Source organism: Ursus arctos, unplaced genomic scaffold, assembly GCF_023065955.2.
Source record: "Ursus arctos isolate Adak ecotype North America unplaced genomic scaffold, UrsArc2.0 scaffold_28, whole genome shotgun sequence".
Classification (NCBI taxonomy): domain Eukaryota; kingdom Metazoa; phylum Chordata; class Mammalia; order Carnivora; family Ursidae; genus Ursus; species Ursus arctos.
Window position 1 is genome coordinate 18,610,021 of NW_026622963.1, and position 26,006 is coordinate 18,636,026.

Below are 26,006 nucleotides of genomic sequence, written 5' to 3' on the forward strand. Positions count from 1 at the left end.
TGCAAACCATGGGTTCATACTAATCATTTCAATTTCTAATCCCCTGCTGCAGGGATTTGTTCTAACCTTCCCCACTTTCTATGTTTGTAATCCTTCTCCAATAGTGAGAAACCCAGCTCCCATTATTCACAATATACTGATCTCTTTCTTCTGTCCTAGAATACACAGAAAGTAACTTCAGAATTGCTATCCTATGTCTCTGTGAAAAACTAGCCTACTCATGGGAGTTCAGTATTTGTTAGCGCTCTTAGTGTCTTTAGTTAAAGGCATATAGTCCAAATACTATGAACTCTGTTTAGAAAGAGTTCCCCTTGTCTGGGAAGTGAGGAGCAACATGCAAAAGGGAAAACATAGTTTCTCTCCAGGCAGCAAATGCCCTGCTTAGCTATTTCGCACTGGATTGTTGTAACACTCCATGTGAGAAGGCCTGGGGCCAGACCTTGCCACTCTGAGCTTTCTCCTCTGGGCTGATGTGGCCACTTTCCCCTCATTAGCAATGTGATTTTCAAGCAGTCATTAAATTATTTGGAGAGAAAGGTATACAGCGCTGCTTTTTGAAGGCCCCTAGGGAAGATTTTGAATTATAACCATTCCTGTTATTCAAAAAGAATTCAAGTGACCGGCTGACTCTACGATCTTCCCAGAAAGGCTTGGGGCCCCATAGGTCCCTCCAGAAGGATGAAAACCCTGATCAGACTGTGTCTGCATGACTAAGACTGGGGCCAGGACTCTGTGGCGCAACAAAAGTGGCATTGGGTCGTGACACAACCTCACTGGGGAGAGCCTCTGTGACAGGTGGTTGTTGCTGCCACGCTCTGAAGAGTGGCATCCATGGACACAAGGGAACCCCTAAATCAGCGTTGCTGCCCAGGTGAGTGAAGGCCACTAGACCCTCAGGTCACAGGTCACACTGTGATGCTCTCTGGAGACTGTGGAAGAGTGGCCAAGAGCATGAGGCTCTGCCCTCCATGGTTTCTTCAAGATCTGACTCAGGATTCTCCAGGTTTCACATGCGAGGCTTCTCCTCTTCCCTGTGCCTGCCAACCCACCTTCAGAGACACACTCGTGTTATATACACACCGCATGATACATAGCACACAAGCCACACCCGCTCACCTACACACCATCACACATGTGCATGCATCACACCACACACACATACGTATACACCATACACTCTACACTCATGCACCACACATACATCGTACACACGCACAAACACACCACACAAGCACACACATCGCACATACACAGATATCACAACACACATCGAGCCAGGCCTCAAGGAGACACAGGGAAGGGTGCTGGCTCCCTGGTAAAATGGACAGGCTTTCCTCCCGCCTCCCTTGGCTCCAGAACGCCACCCTGTGCTTCCAGACTCCTTCAGTGCACGCGGGCACTGCACCATCCGACATTGCCGGGGGGGTGGTGACCCAGCTTGCCCTGGAAGTCCCCAAGCACTCAGCACAGCGCCTTGCACAAAACACATGTTCAACAAACGGACATAGAACAAGAGGTCAGAAATGAAAAATGACAGCACCCAATTGTTAGAGCGGCCTAGGGGCTTTTCTCTTTTTTGTAAACTTGCTTTATTTTACTTTTGCATTGCAGGCAAACTTTTGCTATTTTTAAATAGTTAATACATTTACATAATTCAAAATTCTTAAGGAAAAAAACCCAAAATTTTAAAAGGGAAAACTTAAACTGGCACATAGGTGTTTACTGCATCTTTATTCTATTTTTGCATCGTTTATTGTGTGTTTATGGCGTCGTTATTCCAAAACTCAGAAGTCACCAGCTTCCGTGGGCGAATGGATGAACGGCGGCTCACCCAGACAATGACATCTTATTCAGCATGAAAAAGAAATGAGCTACCAAGCCACAGATAGGCATAGAAGAATCTTACATGCATGTTAGTAAGTGAAAGAGGCCAATCTGAAAAGGCTACAAACATATGACTCCAACTGTATCACACTCTGGAAAAAGGCAAAACTACAGAGACAGTAAACAGATGAGTGGTTGCCAGGGGCTGGGTGGGGGAGGAAGGGATGAAAAGCAGAGGGAAGAGGCTGTTTAGGGAAGTGAACTGCTCTGTATGATACTGTAATGGTGGATACTTGTCATTATACATTTGTCAAACCCATAGGCTATACGACACCAAGAGTGAATCCTACAGTAAATTATGGGCTTTGGGGGATTATGAAGTGTCAATGTAGGTTCAACCTTGGCAAACAACGTACCACTTTGGTGGATACTACTGATAATGCTGATAATGACTGAGGCTGTGGCTGTGTGAGAACGGGGTTATATGGGAATTCTTTGTACCTCCATTTCAATTTTGTTATAAGGCTAAAACTGCAGTTAAAAAATAAGTCTTTTTCAAGAATTTAAAAGAGCACCCAGTCTGTGAGTGTCTCCTCTTCTCCCATGTGCCCCAGGCTTCCAGATCCCCCCGCCCCCTCGGAGGAACCAGTGTTAGCTGTTCCTGGTGAGCCCTTCCTAGTATATTGTGTCATCTTCAAGCAAGTGTATTTTCATATACATATTTCTTCCCTGTAACAGAATGACAATACCCTAGAGATTATTCCATGTCTTGCCTTTTCACTTACTGTAGCTTGATGACCTTTCCTACTGGGACAGAGATAAAGTCTGATACAGAATGCCACGGATGACTCTTCCACAACACAAAGAACACTCCCCTACTGGTAGACAGTAGGTGATGTCCAGTCTTTTGATATCATGAATCGTGAATGCGATAAATGAACCTGAGCGTGTGTCATTTTGCATGTGTTCAGGCATGTTGGTAAGGCAAAATACTAGAGTGTCCAAAGGTATGTGCTTTGTAATTTTGATATTATTGCCAAATTGCCCTTGAAAGAGATTGCCACTTTCCAGCTGCGGCGGCAGTGTTATGTGAGTGCCCATTTCCTTACAACCTTCAAAATTTTTAATTATAAAAATAACATGCAATGAATCTGAACACCAGTTAGAGTCCACTTGTAAAATTACTATGGTGTGTAGGTGCCTAGAAGCCCACAGAAGATGAGGTTCTTTTTTTTTTTTTTAAGATTTTATTTATTTATTTGACAGAGAGAGAGACAGCCAGAGAGAGAGGGAACACAGGCAGGGGGAGTGGAAGAGGAAGAAGCAGGCTCCTAGCGGAGAAGTCTGATGTGGGGCTCGATCCCAGAATGCCGGGATCACGCCCTGAGCTGAAGGCAGATGCTTAACGACTGCACCACCCAGGCGCCCCGAGAAGATGAGGTTCTTGACAGCAAAACAAAGCCGTAATCAGAGACTTGCAGACTTTGTGGGTTGGCTCCTCCAGTAACTCATATTCACACCAGGGCTTGTCTGGGCACTGGTTTACTCCAGGGCGCCATCATGCCTCCTTTGCGGACTCTGACTTGCATGCAAAGCCTAGGTGTTTTAGCCCTATGGAAACCATGAATACATAATTCCAAGCCATTTCTCTGAAAAGGAACCAGAGCTAAGATCCTTGAAGATTTGCCCCCACTCTTACTGAAGGTGTCTATTCAGATGTTTTGAACAGATTTCCTGTTAGTGGCATAGTGATTTTATAAAAGTAAAGGAAAGAACTTTGACTACAGTTTGGGAATATATCAGTCTAATTTTCATTTCTTTCTCTTCCAGGGACAGAAAGCTTGGATAGAAAAAACCTTTTGCAAACGAGAATGTATCTTTGTAATTCCCAGCACTAAAGACCCTAACAGGTAAATTGGAAGTCACAACTGAGACATTATCCAAACCAGCACTTGTCTACCAGGCACCAGCAACTATTCCTCTTGTGTTTGTGGGAGGGGGGAGAGGATACAAGAAGAATGACTAGAATCCATTCCCCACGGGAGGCATTAACCAGGGAATACTTCAGCTAAGAAGCTTCTCTGTTAAGATGCAGAAAAGATTGCTGTCCGACACTCATCGTAATCTAACGTGTGCTCTCATAACCAGATGAGCCCACAGTGTTCCTCCAAGTCTTGGGGAGATCAAGATGCTAACAGCATTAGACAGATTTCCAGGATAACTTCATGGCCTCTTGTTAGAGTTTCATGATGTTATTTAGATAAACAGGTACCTCCACCATGGGAAAGATCTGAGTGGTTAAGTTAACTAGATGTAACTCTATGAAAAGGCAGACTTTGTACACATAATGTCAATTTCATTCACCTACATGAAAATGAATCTGTTATAAACTAAATAGTCGGTCTTCTAAAGCTGTGAAAGTGACCAGAGATGAATTTAGCTAAGCCTTCCCATCTCTGAGGACAATAGCTATGAGTGGAGTTTGGAGAGCCGAAGGAGGATGATTTATCCATATGTTCCCCCAATATGAAATCCATTCAGGTGGGATCACTGACACAGAGTGTACAGACTCTCAGCGATCACCTAGGTCAAATTTGACACATACAACCTCAGCCCTTCCATGTCCCCAAGCTCGCCCTTTCCATTGTCACCTCATGGATTCCTCTCCTTGCTTAAACCCCAGTGATTGCCCCCCAGGGCAAGCAATATGCATTAGGGGACAATGCCAAAGATCACAAAAGTCTTCCTTTTGTTGCACATGAATGTCCCTTCTTATTTCAGTGACACCTAGACCCTCCTTGATGGAAACTACCTATGCCAGCCCTCTTTAGCACCTGCCGCACTGCAGGCCCCCACACAGCCAAGTGGCTAGGCAGCAGAAGAAGCGGAAAGGGCCTCAGGGACTCACACATGAGACTCCTCTGTGAGTTGTATGCATTTTCTAGCATGCACTAAAAAAAAAAACTGGAATGAATAAACAATCATTTAAAGTCCCTGGAAATGGTCCCAAGGGCCAAGAAGAAATAAAGAAATATCTATTCCAAAAAACCGACAAAAATTCAGTAAGAAAGACTAGAGTCTGTGGTATTTGAACCAAGAGAGCTCTGCCCCTCCCCCCTCCGGGCTCAGTAAGATTAAACTAAATCTTAAGGAAGCAGAAGGAAATAATAAAGAATCAAATGGAAGTTAATAAAAGAGAAAATTTTAAATCAATAGAGAAAAATCAATGAAATCAAAAGCTAGTTCATGGGAAACTCAATAAAATTCACAAACTTTTAACTAACTCGATAAAGAAACAAAGAGAGAAAACTCAAATTACTAGAATCAGAAATGAAAGGACATTACTACCAATCTTACAGAAATAAAAATGTATATAGAGAAGTGCTATGATTTAAACACCGATGACAGTAAATTAAATAACTTAGATGAAATGGACAAATTCCTAGAAAGATACAAACTACCAGACTAATTCAAGAACTACACAATCTGAATAGACCTATAAGAAATGAAGACATAGGATTACTATCAAAAATTACCCACAGAATAATGGCTTCACTGCTGAGTTTTACCAAATATTTTTAAAAGAATTAATACCAATTTTTCACAAAAAAATTTCAAAACATAGAAGATGAGAAAACACTCCCCATCTGAGTTTCCAGTTTCATGAGGCCAATACTACCTGGATATTAAAACCAGACAAAGATTCACAAGAAAGGAAAACTATACAACAATATCTTTTGCAAATATGGATGCAGAAATCTTGAACAAATACTATCAAACCAAGTCTAGAATTATACACTATAATCAACTGGGATTTATCCCAGTGATGCAAGGTTGGTTTCACATCAGAAAATCAACTAATGTAATACATCGTATCAGTAGAATAAAAAACAAAAATCACATGATCTTCTCAACTGAGAGCAAAAAAGGATTTGATAAAATCCAACACCTTTTAAGATTAAAAAAAACCCTAGGAAATAGGAATAGAACTTCTTCAGTCTAATAAAGGACACCTATGAAAAATCCATAGTTAACATCATTCTTAATGATGAAAGATCGGATGTTTTGCCCCTAACATCAGAGACAACACAAAGATGTCCACTGTCACCACTTCTATTCAAAATTGTACTAGAAGTCCTAGCCAAGGGTAATTAGGAGAAAGAAATAAAAGACATCCAGAGTGGAAAGGAAGAAGTAAAGCTATCTTTATTGGCAGATGACATATGTTGTATATAGAGAATCCTAAGGAATTGCTGAAAAACTATTGTAACTTATAAGCAAGTTAAGCAAGGATGCAGTGTAAAAAAAATCAATATACAAAAATCATATGTATTTCTAACTACTTTCAATGAACAATAGGAAAATGAAACTAACAAAACAATTTCATTTACAATATCATCAAAAGGAATAAGATAGTGGGGTGCCTGGGTGGTTCAGTCAGTTAGGCATCAGACTCTTGATCTCAACTCACATTTCGATCTCAGCATTATGAGTTCAAACCCCACCTTGGGCTCCATGCTGGACATGGAGCCTACTTAAAATTAAAAAAAAAATTAAAAACAAATAAAAGAATAAGGTACTTAGGAATCAACTTGCGAAAGAAGTGCAAAACCTCTACTCTGAAAAGTACAAAACACTGTTGAAAGAAATTAACAAAGATCTAAATAATTGGAAAAAATAACCCATGTTCATGGGTCAGAACAGGCTAACATTGTTAAGATGGCAATATTCACAAAATGATCTACAGACTCAATGCAGTCCCTACCAGAATCCCAGCTCACTTCTTTGCAGAAATTGACAAGCCAAATGATACGGAATTTCAAAGGATGCAGAATAGCCAAAGCAATCTTATTTTAAAAAAGAACAAAGTAGGAGGACTCACACTACTTGATTTCCAAACTTACCGCAAAGCTACAGTAATCAGAGTAGCGTGGTACTGACATAAGGACAGACATACAGACCAATGGAATAGAATTGAGAGTCCAGAAATACCCATACAACTATGGACAATCAATGTTTCAGCAAGGTTGCCAAAAGAAATAGAGAAAGAATAGCCTATTCATCAAATGGTACTGAAATAACTGGATATCAAGACGTAAAAGAATGTATTTAGACCCCCACCTCACACCATATATATAAATTACCCCAAAATGTATCAAAAACCTAAATGTAGGGGCTAAAACTATAAAACTCTTAGACAAAAACATAAGAGCAAATCTTCATGACTTTGGATTTAGCAAAAGATTCTTAAATATGATGATAAAAGTATAAGCAGAAAAAGAAATATATTTTTGATGTTACTTATGTAGAGAAATGTTTTACGAAGCAAGAGAAGAATTCAACAATATTGAAAAATCCTGGAAGGTCAACTCTTTACCTGGAGGACATGATTATACTTTGTCACAGAATGTTCAACAACTGATGACCGTATTGATGTTTTCAAGACATCAAGAGTTAAAATATGTTCAGTAAGGAAGGACAACCATCCAATATGTTTTAAATGGACTGGTATATAAATAGATACATATTGGTTATTTGGAAAAGGCCATCATAAGGGGTATCTCTATCCCTAACAAAGCCGAATAAGTAAGGTGTTAGTCTGCCTCTATTTAGGTGCTACCCTTCTGTTTAGAGGAACTCATCTTAAGGAGAAAAATGTTACAAAAACTCTGTTGTACCTTTGTGTTCAGGTGTTGCTGTGGCCAGCTCACCAACCAGCATATCCCCCCACTGCCAAGTGTAACATCCAGCAAAAATGAAGAGGAAAATAAACTGGTGGAGACTCAACCCGAAAAATGGTCTGTCAGCAAACACACCCAGAGCTACCCAACAGATTCTTATGGAACTCTTGAATTCCAGGGCGGCGGATACTCCAATAAAGCCATGGTAAGAGGGGTCTTCGGAAGGGATGCCGCTGAGCCCATAGTCTCCCTTAGAGAACCAGCTTCCCAGACCCGCCAGACGGCAGACACCTGGGTCTTTCAGGGGTGTGGCTCAGTCCTCCTAGACATTTCATTACAAAGGCAGGAAATACATCTGCACACTCAAATTTTTAGTCATGAGATTTGGAAACTGAGCACTATTATAAAGAAAAGCACGTAGTGCTGGGGTGCCTGGGTGGCTCAGTCTTTAAGTGCCTGCCTTCTGCTCAGGTCATGATCCCAGGGTGCTGGGATCGAGCCCCACATTGAGCTCCTTGCTCAGTGGGAAGCCTGCTTCTCCCTCTCCTTCTCCTCTTGCTTGTGTTCCCTCTCTTGCTGTCTCTTTCTCAGCCAAATAAATAAATAAAATCTCTAAAACAAAACAAAACAAAAAACATGTAGTGTCACTAAATTCATACCAGAATTGTGAATCTGCAAATCACGCTCCAGCCCAAGTCTGCAACCATACTCATCACTCCATCTCCAGTGATGAGTGAGAAATTACGCTATTTGTTTTTTGGGTTGTTCGGGGTTTGGTTTTGTTTTTTATGACTGTGGACCTTCAAGCCCCCCCCACCCCCAAATGGGTTAGGAGTGTCTGGAAATAGTTCCCTCTGAAGTCCATCCGCAGCCTCCCTGGGCCTGCATTCAGCTGGCCCAAGAAGACTAAGGTCTTTCACATTTGCGTGTAAACAGGGAGTGCCCTCTGCCTTTCTGATGAGCCCTGCCAGAGAGGGGAGGCGTTAGCACTGTGATTCCTTTCAGTTAATTCTGAATAATACTCCCACATGCCCAGTCAGATCATTTTTGCAATTTCATTTTATTCCACTGGCCCAACGTCATTGTGCAAATAAAATTCATTTGTATTCCAAATAGCACAATATAAGGACTTCTGGAATGGCACTCTACATATTGGCATGGACACAGAGAAGTGGTTCATAGGGTCCAAGGCAGATATCTGACCATTAACCTCTTCCTCACCTTGGAGGGAAGGTCAAGTCCAGAGGTTGGCCCAGGATCCCCGTTCTCAGCACCCACTCAGTGTGGCCAATGGACCACTCCCTCAACATTGCCCTGTCCAACCTCTGGAGCCATGGCTGTAGCTGAGCCAGCTTTAGAATTGATTTTTTTTCAAGATTAAGTGTTGTCAGGTAAAACACGGGATACCCAGTTATATTTGAATTTCAGATGAACAGCATAACTTTTTAGTGTAAGTATGTCCCAAATACTGCATTAAGTCATACTTACAATAAAACATTTTTCAATGTTCGCATGAAATTCAAATTTAACTGAGTGTCCTATATTTTTGTTTGCTAAATCTGGCAACTCTTCCAAAGTTCCCTTCCCTCACTTGGCCACAGACTCACACAGAGGAACAGAAAGCCAAGACAGCTTTTGCTGTTTCCCTGTGATACGAGGGGAAAACCAAGAACGGTACTGAGTGTCACATACTCTTTTGCAGTATATCCGAGTATCCTATGACACCAAGCCAGATTCACTGCTTCATCTTATGGTGAAAGACTGGCAGCTGGAACTCCCCAAGCTCTTAATATCTGTGCACGGAGGCCTCCAGAACTTTGAGATGCAGCCCAAGCTGAAACAGGTCTTTGGGAAAGGTCTGATCAAGGCCGCCATGACCACTGGGGCCTGGATCTTCACTGGGGGCGTCAGTACTGGTAAGAGCAGCCTCATTCTCTTGCAATAAACATACAAGCTCAGGACTCATGGTGGTTCCCAAAGAGCTTTTGAATAATTAATATAAAAAAATAAAACATATCTCAACCTAACAATATTTATGACAGAAGTAAACTCCTTATCCAGTAGCTTGTTTTTTATTTTGATGTGATAGTGATAATGGTTGACCTTTCTGGCACCCACGATGTGCCATTCCTTGGGCTGAGCCCTATACAAGCCTCATTTTCACTGAGGCCCATGACAATCCTTTCCACTGTCTTATAGGAGAGGAAACTGAGGCAAGGAGAGGTTAGGGACATGCCAGGCACTCTAACCCTCAATTTTAGCCAAATGCAGCCAAGGACTGCCAAGACACCCCACTTACTTCCCTCTTTAGGTCTCAGAAAAGGAAGTCCCTGAACCATTGCTTTGGTTTTTGGCTTTTGTTTTCCCTTTTCAAGGAGCAAATGCAGAATGACTAGTTATTATGAGCTCAGACTTTCGATGTACTTTCTTTTAACGATGAAGATAATTATGCTTCAACCCTATTCTATAGGGAATGGAGTGGCTCAGAGAAGAGGTTCCTAATGTTCATAAATAATGATATGACGGGAGGTAATGGGCCTAAAAATATGATTCATGGCTGCTTACAGGTGTTATCAGCCACGTAGGGGATGCCTTAAAAGACCACTCCTCCAAGTCCAGAGGCCGGGTTTGTGCTATAGGAATTGCTCCATGGGGCATCGTGGAAAATAAGGAAGACCTGGTTGGAAAGGATGTAAGTGTTTTCTCCCCAGATATTGGCAATTTTTTAAAATCGAAGTCTTTATTTTGAGATAATTGTGGATTCCCCTGCAGTTGTAAGAAATAATAGAGGTCCCATATGCCCTTCCCCTTTCCCCAATGGTAACATGTTGCAAAACTATGGTACGGTATCACAACCGGGATATTGACATTGATACAGCCAAGATGTGAACATTTCCATCACCACTAGGATCACTCATGTTGCCCTTTACTATCCATACCTAATTCCTTCCCACCTCTACTACCTCCTTAACCCCTGGCAGCCATTAATCTGCCCTTTATCTCTTTAATTTTATTGTTCCAAGAATGTTCTATAAATGGGATCATGCTCTTGTAACCTTGAGGATTTTTTTTTTTTTTTAATTCCCCATTCCTAGAGATCCCTCCAGGTTGTTATGTGTTTCAATAGTTCATTCCTTTTTATTGCTGAGTGGTATTCCATGGTATGGACCTACCACAGTTTGGTTAGCCACATACCTGTTAAAAAGCATCTGAGCTGTTTCCAGTTTGGCTATCACAAATGAAGCTACAACAGACGTCCATGTACAGGGTTTTGTGTTACTGTCAGTTTTCATTTCTCTGCATTAAATGCCCCAGAGTGGAATTGCTGGGCCATCACTATCTAAAATGCTAGGTTGTCATTATCTAAAATTACTTATTTTTTTCTAATTTAATAAAGAAATTTGCAAGAAGAAATTCTTCAGTAGAGAGGACAGGGAAGTGGGAATAGGTTTAAGTGCACGATGAACCACTGTCCATATGTATTCTTCTTGCTTCCCCCGTTAGTCTTCATGTCTGAGTTCTGCAGCTCTGATTTGTGTTATGCATTTTGTCAGGTAACAAGAGTGTACCAGACCATGTCCAACCCCCTAAGCAAGCTCTCATTGCTCAACAACTCGCACACTCACTTCATCCTGGCTGACAATGGTACCCTGGGCAAATACGGTGCCGAGGTAAAGCTGCGGAGGCAGCTGGAAAAGCACATCTCTCTGCAGAAGATTAACACAAGTAAGTTCCAGCAAAGGCCATGGGCACTGGGCTGCCACTGCTGCCATGAAACCCGGGCTGAAAAAGAAACTTCCCAAGGGTGTCGAGAGCTTTCACCTTGATTCTAATCAGCTCAACAGAACAACAGATCAACAGACTTGTCTAGCCCCCTCACCCTGGCCACCTACCCAGTCACACTCACTGAGCTGTGTGGTGATGCTCTGCCCCAGGTTCACAGGGAAGGACGGTGCAAGAAATAGCCCTGCGGCAGTTGTCATGGTGATGGCTTTGCCCACCATGTTGCACAGTGTAATTACCATAGTTATTTTTACAATGTCTGAACAGGAAGAAAGCTTCTCACTCAAAGACTTAGTAGGATTCCTTCCATCAACCAAGTGTTAGTGTGATTGTCACATTAAATAGCTCTGTAGCTCTGGGTCTCTCACCCAGACCAAGGCAGGCTGGGTGGGGAAACCCGTAGACATGGCAATAGGAACCATCTGCTCCCCACAGCTCCACCTGTGCTGGTCCAGAGGGCAGGCCCTGCAGCAGAGCTGCCGTCCAGGGGAGGATGGTGAGGGCAAGCTCAAGAGAAAGGAACAAACCACAACCAGATGAAACAATACCAGTTAGAATGAAAATAACTGGTGTCATCTCTTGGAACACGTTCATACTCCGGAGGTTCTTATTGCCAAAATATTATGAAAAGAGTTTAAAGAGTATTTTGTTTTTACCATTACTGATAAGATTTTTCTGAAAGGCAGTGTAAGCCCTGGAAATGGTCATCGTCAAGGTGAATGAAGGGCCTAGAGGATGGCAAAAGTGGTTAGAATGCTTGCCTGCTAAGGGGACTGAGGATTTCCAAGATTCAAATCTCGATTCATAAACTGCTTGATGACTGACTTTTTCATTCTCACATTTTTCATTGTCTTGGACTTGTAAGTTTTCACACTACCCAACTTCATCTGGCCATGTGACTTTTGAGCTTCCCTTTGTCATCCTTTGCCTAGGGCTCTGAGTGGGGCAGGGACAGCAAAGGGGTGCTCAGTCGTCACCTCTCACAGCTTGAAGCTTCGGGGAGTCCAGCCTAAACCAGGAAGAACCAATTTTACCCTCTTTCTAGAAATTAAAGTGATATGGCCACCCTATTCCTGAGGATCTAGAATGCCAAGCCTTGCTTGGGTTGCAAATCTCAAAGGCAGGGTCCACAGTCATCTGGATCCATTTTTCCAGTATCTGTTGGCCAGGGCCTGGCACAAGACAGACCCTCAGTGCATATTCACAGAAATGAACTGAACTGATATTATCCTGGTGGGAGAAGACAAAGGTGTGCAAAAAATTTTTGAGAGTTCCTGACTATAGAAAGGCATCATGGAAGCAAACCAGAAACTGAATTTGGCCACTTGAAATTTTTAGATTTCCTCCTCCTGTCCTAGCAGATTTTATCTGAAGGCCTTCAGAACTATGAGACAAAGGACATTTCTCCTACTTGCCATTCCTTAGTTCTCATCGAGTAACTCCCATCACAACCAAGGGACACGGGTTGAAACATGCTCAGTATACACCCTGTCCTGCTGAGTCTGGGGTAAAACTGTTACGTAGACACATTTCTCTCTGTGGCTCCTCCAGTCCCGCTGTCTTCCTTCTCCAGAATCTCGGGTTCTTCCAGCTGCTCCTGCTTCTCAGAGTTCACCCTGTTGGTTCTGCCTCCAGAAGTTAGCCTGTTCCTACCACGTTCCTGAAGGGTCCTATTATCTGACAGAGACAGAGGGAGGACTCCGGGAACAAGTTAGGCACTGACAGGCTAATGATGGCGGCCCGAGTTTGACTTCCCAGGTATTTTGTGCTGTGACATTGGTCTCTACGATGAATGTGTTTTATGTTGCAGGATTGGGGCAGGGTGTGCCCCTCGTGGGGCTGGTGGTGGAAGGAGGCCCTAACGTGGTTTCCGTTGTCTTGGAATATCTCCGAGAAGACCCTCCGGTCCCCGTGGTGGTTTGTGACGGCAGCGGACGAGCCTCAGACATTCTGTCTTTTGCACACAAGTACTGTGAAGACGGAGGGTAGGATTTCTGACATGTTACAGAGGGTGGGTTTTTAACTGCCTTCTTGTTAGGCCAAGAAGAAAACTTTCAGTGATACATTTAGCCATTCCAAAAATGCTAAATAATGAAGGTTTACTAGATCTCTCTCATTTTCTGAGGTCAGCATGTGAGGGAGCTGTCAAGAGCCTGATGTTTCTTACGGAATTCTTTCTCTGGAGGAATACAGTCTCTTCCAACTTCATTTTCCCTTATAAGGTTTTCAACAAGCCTGGAATTTAGGACACGTGTGAATGCAGTTTTTGACTGCGGTCCCTTTTTGTCTCCTAGCCTGGGATACCCTCCAATGGTAAAGTTTCAAGTCAAAGACACCAGACGGACATAGAGTTGTCTGATTTATTCACGTACAGATTTAACTCGTGCTGTTTTCTTCTCTTTCACGTTTCCTTGGAACAGGGTAATAAACGAATCCCTCAAGGATCAGCTTCTAGTTACCATTCAGAAAACATTTAATTACAACAAGACACAATCACATCAGCTGTTTGCAATTATAATGGAGTGCATGAAAAAGAAAGAACTCGTAAGTGTCTTGAGTTTATTTCCAAACCAGGCTCCACAGAGAGAATTATGTTTCCTTGCTAATTCTGCCCATGTGTGCATGATGGACTTGCTCATATTTTAGGTCAGGCTTTTCCAAGGGGCAGTTTACAAACCCCTACCAAATTGACCGTTATACCCACGTGATGAAAGCAAAATACCCATGCGCAGAGGAGGGACACCCCCCACCCACCCCGGGTGCTTTCAGATCTTAGCAAACATCAGGTGACACCATGCCACATTACACCAGTTCTGAGGTTTATGACATTAATCATATGTAAAGGCCTGAGGAGTGACAGACACAGCCTTTTAGATGTGCTTACAAAATTCTACCCCTTCACTTTCCAAATAGAGTAATTATTTCCCACTCCTCGCCCTCCCTAATTATGCTGGGGGAGGAATACACACATAAGGCAGCCCCTTCAAAATTCTAAATCTACAAATTTCCTACAAATGGAGCATGCTTCTGAGTAGAAATGATTGTGCCATCTCCGATAGCGATTTAGATATTGGAGTACCTAGATCCTGACTGGGCTCTTTCCTCCTGAGGGTGTTGAAGCAGATTGGGTAAAATCATAAAATAGGGACCAAGGCAAGTCCTCAGAGCCTGGAGGAGCAATGCTGTCACTTGTGGAAATGAAAGGCACCTGGTTTAAAATTGTTGCACTCTCAGAATTATTGCATTCCATGTCAGGCTCTGTCATCCTTTTGAAAAAACACCCCGATTCTCCCTTTCATCTGCAACTTGGCTTTACCTAGTCTTTTCACGATTAACCTGTTTTCAGGTCACCGTGTTTAGAATGGGTGCTGAGGGTCAGCAAGACGTCGAGATGGCAATTTTAACCGCCCTGTTAAAAGGTGAGCTCTCAGGAAACAGCGACTGCTGGCCTCTTGGTGCTGGCCTAGCCTGGGACTTTGCTTATGGCCAGGAAGCCCCACTCCCTCTTCTCCCGCCAGGAACTGTGTCTGTTGGTGATAGATCCCGAGCCCACCAGGCTGCCTAGAGTTATCTTAGTATGAAGCCATGGCAGAATGAGAAAGCTTACAATGGGTTTTCCGGGAAGGGGTGTTTTCTGTGGGTGCCAACAGCCTGTGATGGGTTGAAGTCAGACCAGTTTCTATCTGTCTATCATTAAGGGTTTCCTCGTAGAGGTGACCATGAACCATTTTTCATTTGTTATCACTGCATCTCACAGTGTTGTGTTCAATTTCCCCATCCCACTCCTAATGACAGGCTGTCACCTGGCCACATACGGGGTCGCTCCAGGACACACATTTCCTCCCTGCCTCTTGGCTACTCTGGGAGGATAAGAGGGCAGGAATGAAAGAGGGGAATGTCACCATCTGGCCAGCTGCCTGGTAGTCCTGTGCTGGTCTCCCTGCAACTGGGGGCTGGCTGCTCTTGGCCTGTACTCACCCCTTGCCCTGGCCTGGCAGATGTCAGGGCAGTCCCAGGGCTCCTGCCTTCTTGCAGATGAGGGTCCTGGAGTCACCGGGTGCCTCCTCTATCCTTTCCAGGGAGACCAACCCAGGCAGGCATGGAAGGAGTTTGCCTCTAACCTCCTCCCAGGCAACTCTTTGAGAATATGAAGTTCTTAGCTTTGGGGCCTGAGTAATCACTCAGGGGCAAGAGAAAAGACAGGAGTGCTTGGTTCCAGGCTAGTGTGAACCAACCCAGGGAAGCCCGTGCTCACCACCCAGCACCTGCCAAACCAGAGCGGTCCAGGCCTGGAGTGAGAAAAGCCTCATTTCTTGCCTTTCTAGGAACAAATGCATCGGCCCCAGACCAGCTGAGCTTGGCCCTGGCTTGGAACCGCGTCGACATAGCACGAAGCCAGATCTTTGTCTTTGGGCCCCACTGGCCGGTGAAAATACGTGATTTCATTTTATACCATTTACCATGACCCTGTCCAGAAGATATATTAGCATGTTCTCCCTCGTGACGTGGATCTTAGGAAATTATCTGGGGTTTCTGATGATACAATGTGTAATCCATTAGGGTCACTAGGAGATGTTGCTATTTAACTTCAAAGAACCAGCCAGAAGAGCTACTAGCAGTAATTACAGATTTAAACCAGTGCTCTCGAAGAAATAAACAGTAAATATTTTCTCTCTGCTGGTGAAAAGTGGGGCTTACACTTTTCAAAAAAAGAAGAAAGAAAATAGCCCATTAAAATTAAATACAATGATTGCATTGACAGCATTGTTTTTTTTTAAATTCTGTTCCATGGTACCCTGGAGGCCTAGAGAATCGTGTGTGTGTGTGTGTGTGTGTGTGTGTGTGTGTGTAGCACATATGTAGGCGTGTGATATGTGTAATGTGATGTACATGTAGGGTTTAGCATGTGTGTGGTATCTCTCTGTGTGTGTAGTACGTGTAATGTGTGAGAGGATGTTCGTGTGTGAGATGCGGTTGTGCGTGGGGGTGAGGGTGTGTGCAGAATGAGCATGTGTGGTGAACAGCTCTAGGCGCTCTTCCTTCCTGATAGTTCCATTTTCATGCCAGCCTGTTTTCATCTCATGGACGCAATACCTGAGGATGGAAATCGGATTTTTGTTAAGTCCTCTTCTGTTCCCTAAATTATCTCTGTTTTTCTCCCGGTCAGCTGTTCCCATTAAGTTCATTTTGTCTTTTTCTGTTGCAAATCCTGGTTTGTCCATCCCCATCTCAGAGTGAGGGATGCAACTAATTAGTACAGGAAGCCTACTTGGCCTCTGAACGGCTTCGCTTTGCCATGTGCAGATTGGGACAGACTAGTGAGGCTCCGGGCCTCTCCAAGCAGGTCCTTCCAATTCTTTAGCAGCTGTTCTTCAGTTTCTGCCTGGGGATGAAACCCAGGAATGCAATTGCTCTGCACCTGCCCGCTGGGGTCGTGGCGTGGCACACAAGAGGGGATGAGTGGTCTCCTGCTCTGTAGACAGTCCTTCCGTGAATCACCATGCTTTCCACCCCCCACTAACTCTCATCCTCTAAAAATCTGGTCCCACCTCTACGGCTACCTCCACATTACTCCTTCTGGGCTTCAGCTTCCTCTTCATGGTTTTAACTGCCCACCAGTATTTCCAGAAATTTGTTAATACCTCTTGTCTGCCTCTTCTTGAGATAGATTTTCCTTTATCATAGTCTTCTGCAGTCATTTCCATGGGGAGAGAGGGCAAGCAGGAGATGTGATCAAGACTGCAACCTGGAACCCAAATCCTTCTGTCTTCCCACGATGCAGTATATGGTCTCCAAAATCTTCCTGTAATGGTTGAAGCACTCGATTAACTATGTGGCTGTGAATCTATAGTGTTTCTAGAATTCTTGACATAATTGAGAACTCATGGTAGGGAGAACTTGATAATTATCACAAGACAAAGTAATCTTAGGTCTGATTTGTTTATATTTAACTAGTCAATATTCGTCTATCTATATTTTTTGTTAAGTACAAAAATCAAAACTGTCCCAACAAAACTCTTTGTTAAAGGGATTTGTTAAGGGGCGCCTGGGTGGTGCAGTCATTAAGCGTCTGCCTTCGGCTCAGGGCGTGATCCCGGTGTTCTGGGATCGAGCCCCACATCAGGCTCCTCCGCTAGGAGCTTGCTTCTTCCTCTCACACTCCCCCTGCTGTGTTCCCTCTCTCACTGACTGTCTCTGTGTCAAATAAATAAATAAAATCTTTTAAAAAAATAAAGGGATTTGTTAAAAAAAAACATAACAACAGCAGAGAGAGAGGGAGTAGTGTTTGACATGTACATATAACAAGGTAATATATTTATATTGAGTCACAAAACTTGGACTAGCAATTTTTTTAAGGGAATAGGCCAAACTCAGTCTGAGCATCCAAGAACAAGGTTTGAGGACCTCTAGACCACTGCCCATTTTAAAGACAAAAATCTACAAACCTTGGCCAGCCTCCCTGAGATTTCTGAAACAGAAAGAAATGTCTGCTTATTTTTCAGGATGAGAACCCTTTGGCTTCCATCTGTAGGCAAGGGCTTGCCCTTGGTAAAACGCATGAACTAGAATCTTAAATTCAAAGTAGAAATTGGTAATAATGCCTGATGTTTAGATCATACACTGTGCTCTACCCCACGTGTTCACATCCATAAGCATTACTAGATCAGCCTTCACAACTCTGAAATAGATCTGATTGTCCTCATTTTATAGCATGGAAAAAAAATGATGCTCCCACGAAGTTAAACATATTTTCCCAAGTTTACTCATCATACTTCTCAATAGCATATAGATCAGAGAAGAAGTCTCAAGAGAAATGTAAAAATATTTTCAACTAAATGAAAACGAAAATACAACTTAACAAAATTTGTGGCATGCAACAAAAGCACTGCCTACAGGGAAATTTCTAGCACTGAATGCATATATTAGAATAAAAATTAAAGCACAAATCAATAACATTGAAAAAAGGAAATCAATAGAGAAAATCAATAAAGCAAAATCTAGTTATTTGAAAAGATCAATAAAATTAATAAGCCTCTAGCCAGGCAAGCTGAGAATATTAATGTCAGAAATGAAAGAGGGAATATCAATACAGACCCCATGGACATTAAAAGGATAATAAAGGAATATTATGAACAACACCCTCAACAAGTGATTGTTTCACCTGTATTTGAGGTTGCAAAGAGGAATTTCCTCTCTCCAGACATGGTCCATGCCATCCTTTATCTGCAGCCCAGAGTAGGACTGCCACCTGCCTCGTGCTGGAGCTACTCTTTTAGTAATATGGCAATATATAGTCCTTCACTTGTACTAAGTTTCCACCTGCAGAAATTCCCAAGAGTTTTACCATGCTCACAGCTAATAAACCACATCTTGCAGTTCTGATGTTAGCTGTTCTTGGGCCCAGGTGGACCTGGGTGGAAGACATCATTCCTTGTTACATCTCAACTTGCTAGATTCAGTCCAACATGTCAACCTATCAACATATTTAAAATTGAAATTGTGTCACCTGATATACTTACCATCTCACTTTCCTCTCAGCCTACTCAAATGCTATAAGTACCCTACCTACCCTCTCTCCAGCCTGTCACACCTCTCTTATTATTTGTGATTCCTCCAAAATGGTTGTTTTCAAGGTACTTTAGTTAGAAGAGCCCTTTCTACAAGTGGCATCTTGAGTAGAGCAGCAACATATATAGCAGATAAGAGCCAAGCCCACCCCATTGGTTACCTCCCCCCAGGCAGCCCCTGAAGCCCCTCCTCAAGATAAAGAATTCTACTGGCCCAGGCCAAAAGCTACCTCTCTAAGATTACCAACCATGCTCTTAGAATTCTAGGGTGTGACCCTTGAAGGAAGAATGGGTGAGCTTGTTTGAGCATCTAGAAATTCTCCTACAATGCCTGACCACATCTACTCCATCTTTAATTCTCTCCAATGGCAAAGACAGAAGTTAGAAGAGGAGGGATCCTGTTCCTCTCGTTCACCCAGCAACAGCAAATGGTAGAACTAATCTCTTCTTTGGCTTTCTTGAACTAAACCAAACTTTTTTAAAAATCCGTGTTTTTACTCATTCATTCACTTATCAAATGTTGGTCAACCACTTCCTGTGTGCTGGGCCACTGTGCTAGGTTCTGGGGACACAGGGGTGAATAAAACAGACCTGCCACAGCACTTGCAGAACTCTCTGTATGGTGTTGGTATGGACATGGTGTGGAAGGGTGGACTAGAAAAGGGAAGCAGGCAAGAAACAGATGACCAAATGAATAAATATTGGAATATAAAATATAGTAATTGCTAAGAAGGAAAAATGCACATTTCCATGAGACAGAATGTGGGGGATGGGAGGGCTACATTTTTATTGAGACACCAGGGAAGACCATGCTGGAAAAGTAGAACTAACACTGAGACCTAACAGGAGAATAGATGCTGGCTGGTGAAGACTGAGGGGCAAGCACCCTCCACACAGAGAGAAGAGCATGTAAAGGGCCTTGAGGCAAGAAAGAACTGGACATTTTCAAATAATTTATTGAAGAAGTAAAAAAGGCCAGTGTGGCTGAAATGCAGAGTGAGCAGGGGGTGACTCAGGAGGAGGCTGCAAGTCAACCAGGAGCCATGCATTACACAGCACTGCAGACCTGGTACAGGACAGAAGGCTGGGGCTGAGAGTTTGGGGAACAACTTAAGCACTTTTCTTTTTCTGAGCAACAATAAATATTATCTCACACAGGGTCTGTGGGTCAGGAATTTGGGAGTGGCTCGGGTGGATAGTTCAGGCTCAGGGGCTCTCATGAGATTGTAATTAAGCTATAGGCTTGGGCTGCACTCATTTGAAGGCTTGACTGGGGCTGGAGGATCCACTTCAGGATGGCTCACTAAATAGTTAGCAAGTTGATGCTGGTTGTTGACCTCAGTTTCTCCCCACGTGAACTCTCCATAGGGATGCTTGAAACTCTTCAGAATAAGATGCCTGGAAATGTTTAGGTTCCTTCTGGTCTTTTGCCCTTTGTTACCTCAACTGCTGTGTCATCCTGTTTTGCTTTTTTTCACCCAATCTGTTTATTGCAGTAAAAGACATTTAAATAAAATTTAGCATCTTAAACACTTTGAAGAGTACAGTTCAGTGTCATTAAACATTCACATTGTAGTGCAACCATCACCATCCATCCACAGATTCTTCATCTTGTCAAACTAAAATTCTATACCTGTGAAACAATAACTCCCCCTTTCCTACTTCCCCCAGCTCCTGGCACCGCATTCTACTTTCTGTCACTATGAATTTGACCTCTCTAAATACCTCATACAAGTGAAATCACACAGTATTTATCCTTTTGTGGCTGACTTATTTCACTTGGCTTAATATACTCGAGGTTCATTTCTGTTCTGGTATGTATTAGGATTTCCTTCCTTTTTAAGGCTTAATTTATTCTGTTGTATGTATAGGCCACATTTTCTTATCCATTCATCCATCAGTGGACACTTGGGTTGCTTCCACATTTTGGCTATTTTTAATAACACTGCTATGAACATGGATGCACAAATACTTCTTTGAGACCCTGTTTTCAATTATTTTGGATATATACTCAGAAATGGAATTGTTGGATCATATGGTTATTCTATTTTTAGTTTTTTTGAGGAGCTGCCAAACTTTTCGATGGGAGCTGTACCATTTTACATTTCCTCCAACAGTGCACAGGATTCCAATTTTGCCACATTCTTGCCAACACTCATTTCTGATAGGGGTCCTCTCATTGTGGTTTTGATTTGCATTTCTTTAATGATTAATGATATTGAGCATCTTTTCATGTGCTTGGGCATTTGCAGATCTTCTTTTAAGAAATGCCTATTCAAGTTCTTTTCTTGATTTTTGAGTCAGTCTGGGTTTTGCTGTTGTTGAGTTTTAGGAGTTCTCTATAAATTCTAGATATTAACCTCCTATCAGATATGTGATTTGCAAGTATTTTCTTCATTAGGTGTGTTGTCTTTACTCTGTTGATACTGTCTTTTGATGCACAAGTTGTTAATTTTGATGCAGTCCCATTTGCCTATTTTTTCTTTCGCTGCCTTTGGCACCATATCCAAGAAGTCATTGCCAAATCCAATGTCATGAAGCTTTGCCTTAGTTTTTCTTCCAAGAGTTTTGTAGTTTTAGCTTTTACATTTAGATTTTTGATCCATTTTGGGTTAATTTTTATATACTATGTTAGATAAGGGTCCAGCTTCATTCTTTTGCATGAGAATGTCCAGTTTCCCCAACACCATTTGTTGAATGCTGTGTCAGTTTTTCCGTGAGGATTGTAATAGTCTTGTCTGCATGAGGAGTCAGCCAGGACATTCACCCACATCTCTGTGTTGATCAGGAACCACACAAATATGCATGATGTCCTCAATACAATCTCTGCCTTGCCCTACTTAAGGATTTGAAGCAGGAGAGTTGCATGGTCTCATTTACATCATTAGGATCGTTCTGTATTTAATGTGGAAAATGCATTGGGTGGGTACAATGGCAGATGGAAGGAGCCCTCTTAATAGGCTATTGAAGTAATTCAGGAGAGAGACATCACCTTGGGCTAGATCAGAGGCAGAGAAGTCAAAAATAGGACAGAATAAAGCAATATTTAGGATTAAACACAATTGCACTTTGAGACAGATTAATCATGGAGGAGGGCAGTGAGAGGAGTGAGATGTCAGCAATCATCCTCAATTCTCTGGCTTGCCACTTCACTGAGTTAAAGGACACTGGGAGATGAGTAGGTTGGAGGGAGTGGTTTTTGAGTGTGGTTTTGGACATTATGAGCTGAAAGAGCCTTTGAACATCCAAGTAGAGGTGCTAAGTTGGCAGGAGGAACTCTAGGGAGAGACATGGACTGAGGCTAGAAAGGACAGGTCATGTGCAAATACATGGGGACTGGCAGTATGGGCCTTGACAAGGTTGTCAAGGGAGCATACAGAAGAAAGGAAGGGGGCTGAGGACAGAGCCCTAAAGAGCCTCAGCATTTACAGCCTATGCTGAGAAGCAGTGGCCTGATAGGAAAACAGAGCGTGCACTGCCTGAGAATCAGGGAGAAGAGGCTTGAGGAGGAAGCAGGCAGCAGAGTCCCAGATGCACTAAGAGCCCAGCATGAGAAGGACTGGGAAACACCTGTCGGGTGACACCAGAACAGCCATCCGTGGCCACGGCCAGAGCCATGGACAGATGGGAAGAAGCAGCATGGGGTACATGCAGCAGAATGTGGGAAGGGAGGGGATGGAGACTTTGCATGAGGTTCACCAGAAGAGTTTGGCCAGAGGACAGGGCAAGTCTGGCAAGATAAGACAGCAGCTGGAGGAGGCAACTTTGTTTCAATGTTGGTGTCACTGTGTCTGCACCAGGGCTGTATTCCCGTCCTCCCCTCCCCCGTCATGTTCTCCATGTGGCCAGAAGATAGGTCCAGGGGCCAAGTCCCACTTCTGCACTCCCTCCTCTTCTGAGTGGAACAAATTCTTCCTTTGATGCAGTCAGTCTGTCACCACATTGCATTCACCTCAGTAACACCCAGGAGGCCTTCTTTAACCACCAATAAACTCAGTCACGGTTCTATCCAAACAGGCATCCTCGGGTATACCAGATATACCCATTGTCTCTGATCCCTTCACAATCATTTCCTTCTTTCTACATTAGCAACTTGCCTTTGGTGCCTTTGAACTTACCTCTCAGCATCTTTCCTTTGGGCAAAACACACGTGAATCAAAATGTCATCCACTTTAAGTACATAAATGTGCTTCGTCAAACACATGAGTAACAGTGGTTCATGGTATCAGGGCCTCCTCCTGCAGGTGGCGGGCCTGCAATGACCAAGTGTGTGCGTGCACTTGTGTGTGTGCTCGCATGTGCACGTGTGTGCATGTTTGTGCATGGGTGCCTGTGTGCTTATACGTGCATGCATGTGCGTGTGCACATGTGTGCACCCAGAGGTGAGGGGGGCTCATGTGCCTGTCTTGGGGCAAACGGCAGCTTTTTTTTTTTTAATTTTTTATTATGTTATGTTAGTCACCATACAGTACATCATTAGTTTTTGATGCAGCTTTAACATCTTTTCCCAACTCTGTTTGCTGTGGACTGCAGCCCCTGGGAAGCCTGGCGCCCCCGACGGATAACAAGGTCACGGAGAAAGAAAAGAAGCCACCAACAGCAACCACCAAGGGGGGAAGAGGGAAAGGAAAAGGCAAGAAGAAAGGGAAAGTGAAAGAGGAGGTAGAGGAAGAAACCGACCCCCGGAAGATCGAGCTGCTGAACTGGGTACGTGCAGTCTTTGCTCCCCTTTCCTGAGATCAAGGCGATCACGAGACGGTTACACTTTCTCCAGGGAAAGGGGTCAGTCGCTGTTGTCCTTACTTCAGCCCTACAGAGGCCCTGAGTGCCGGGAGGCATTGGCAGAGCACTGATGGGATAGTGTCAATATTTCAAAAGGCTATGGCAGGTTTCACAAATGCCAAAAATTCTTGCTTTGTGGGAGAATGAAGCCCCTCAGGGAGGTTCCCAACATTGGCTCTCTCTGCCTGGCAGACACATAGATGCTTGATGCCTGAAAACATGGGAAACAAACCAATTATTACAAAACAAACACAGTTCCGGGAACAGAAGAAGGAGCCCACGACTGGGATGTGCAGGTAACAGCACTCGACTGGGCCAGGAGGCTGAGCCGCATGCTGCATGGTGTTCCCGGCTTGCTGCTCTGAGGACACGGGCAAGGAAGGTGCTGGGCCTCTGCAGTGACATGTGACGGGCATTGGCACGGCCACTAACCCTCGTGGCACGCTGTGTGCCCACGAGTCCCACCCGGCTAGCATGCAGCCATCCTCAGTCAAGAAGACAAACTCTCCCCAGCTGCTCTCTCCAGAAGGCTTCACATTACACTGTATGCTGCAGGTTCCATCATTTTTGAAGGACAGAAGCACACACAATAGATAATAGCATATAAAATATTACAATCCACCACCTCAGAATACATTGTTTATGGAGTCCGGAGCTTGGTTGTAGTTGCATTTTGCAAAAAATACTACAGCTTATACGGTTTTTCTTTCCCATCTTTATTTCAAAAGAAAAGCAAATAAACTCCATTTTAATTCAAACAAAATTGAAACTGGAGAGAGCAACACCAGTTTGGCTGTAATTTTGAATCCTCTTCAATTTGTTTTGAAGAGGAGAGAAGCATTTACTTTTCTCCTTTTATCAAGCTTTGATACTTTGATAGGAAAGGTAGGGGCTAAACTGAGAAAAAAGAGGGAGATGGGGTGTGTTTACTGCAAAGAGAACCAGGTTCAGCATGCTCTAGGGTCCAGCGGGGGCAGGGGGGCGGTCAGACTGCGTTTTGCCAGATGCTTCTAGTCTGTGTCTTGCTGGAGTCCCTCTGAGAGGCCACTCAGCAGCTCCCTCCTGATGTTTCGTTCAGGTAAATGCTCTGGAACAAGCCATGCTGGATGCTTTAGTCCTAGATCGAGTGGACTTCGTGAAGCTCCTGATTGAAAATGGAGTGAACATGCAACACTTTCTTACCATCCCAAGGCTGGAAGAGCTTTACAACACAGTGAGTGTTCTCGAAGGAGGGAGGGCAGAGGGGAGCTAGCCGATGGATTATATTTATCACCAGTGCATATTTTGCATAAGTGCCCTTAGATGAGCACAGAATCAATGGGGCACTGGTTTCCACTGGGAGGCCCATCATTTAATGACAGGTGGCTGTTCTCACCCACGCTGGCCACTGCTTAGGTTCATGTCCTTACCAACTACTGCCATGCATCGCCAGACAGCTGCAATAAGAACCCAGGTGTGGTATATGAAGACTAGTTTATATAAAGAGGAAATCTCACATCCTCAGTCATTAGCGGAGTGAAAAGTTACCAGGATGAGCAGTTCCTTGGGACCCCTACCTTTTTAGGCAGCTTCAGTGAAAAATGTACAACTAAGCTTTCACTAAGCTTTCACAGCAAAGAGCTCCACTATCTGAGAATGCAAGTATATGGGCGAAATCCCCTTGGCGTATATTATTATTACAATGTGGATTTTGAGAATTTACATTCTCTGTCCCCATTCTAAAATTTCACATAGTGAAAATGGTCCTCAGCAGTTGTTTGGTCCTTGCTGAATTTTTCACACAATATTGCACACCATAAGATGCCCTTCAAAATAATTCAATAGAAAGTAGTTAACATATTTTTGAACATGTTGGATACTTCTTTTTTTTTTAAGATTTTATTTATTTATTTATTTGACAGAGAGAGACAGCCAGAGAGAGAGGGAACACAAGCAGGGGGAGTAGGAGAGGAAGAAGTGGGTTCCCAGCTGAGGAGCCTGATGTGGGGCTCGATCCCAGAACGCTGGGATCACGCCCTGAGCTGAAGGCAGAGGCTTAACAACTGAGCTACCCAGGCGCCCCACGTTGGATACTTCTTAACCACAACCAGTCCTATCTTGTAAAAGAAACATACTGACAGTGCGTTACATTCCAGCTCTCACAAGTCATTAATTCTATAGAGTAGGGTAGGATTTAGCTGCAAGAGTTCAAGAGAAAAACATATTTAATATGGCTGAATGCTTCTCTTTCAGAGGCTGGGTCCACCAAACACACTTCATTTGCTGGTGAGGGATGTAAAAAAGGTCAGTCTGTCATTTTGTAATTCTTACCCAACGGCGTCTTTCAATAAGACATTTTATAAAGCAATTTTTGAATTTCTAAAATGTG

At 43.4% G+C, this 26,006-nt stretch overlaps 1 protein-coding gene across 1 annotated transcript in view; it reads left to right on the forward strand.

Moving 5' to 3' along the window:
* Window positions 1–2,797: 2,797 nt before the first annotated feature.
* The window catches only part of TRPM1 (transient receptor potential cation channel subfamily M member 1), a 69,951-nt gene continuing 46,742 nt past the window's right edge, over window positions 2,798–26,006 (forward strand). The window contains exons 1-13 of the mRNA XM_026510259.4: window positions 2,798–2,803; window positions 3,655–3,734; window positions 7,515–7,710; window positions 9,208–9,421; window positions 10,073–10,197; window positions 11,060–11,231; window positions 13,099–13,273; window positions 13,709–13,832; window positions 14,635–14,707; window positions 15,614–15,714; window positions 23,390–23,563; window positions 24,717–24,851; window positions 25,871–25,921. Coding sequence (XP_026366044.3) covers window positions 2,798–2,803; window positions 3,655–3,734; window positions 7,515–7,710; window positions 9,208–9,421; window positions 10,073–10,197; window positions 11,060–11,231; window positions 13,099–13,273; window positions 13,709–13,832; window positions 14,635–14,707; window positions 15,614–15,714; window positions 23,390–23,563; window positions 24,717–24,851; window positions 25,871–25,921 — 1,626 coding nt within the window. The remainder of the gene's footprint in view (window positions 2,804–3,654; window positions 3,735–7,514; window positions 7,711–9,207; window positions 9,422–10,072; window positions 10,198–11,059; window positions 11,232–13,098; window positions 13,274–13,708; window positions 13,833–14,634; window positions 14,708–15,613; window positions 15,715–23,389; window positions 23,564–24,716; window positions 24,852–25,870; window positions 25,922–26,006) is intronic.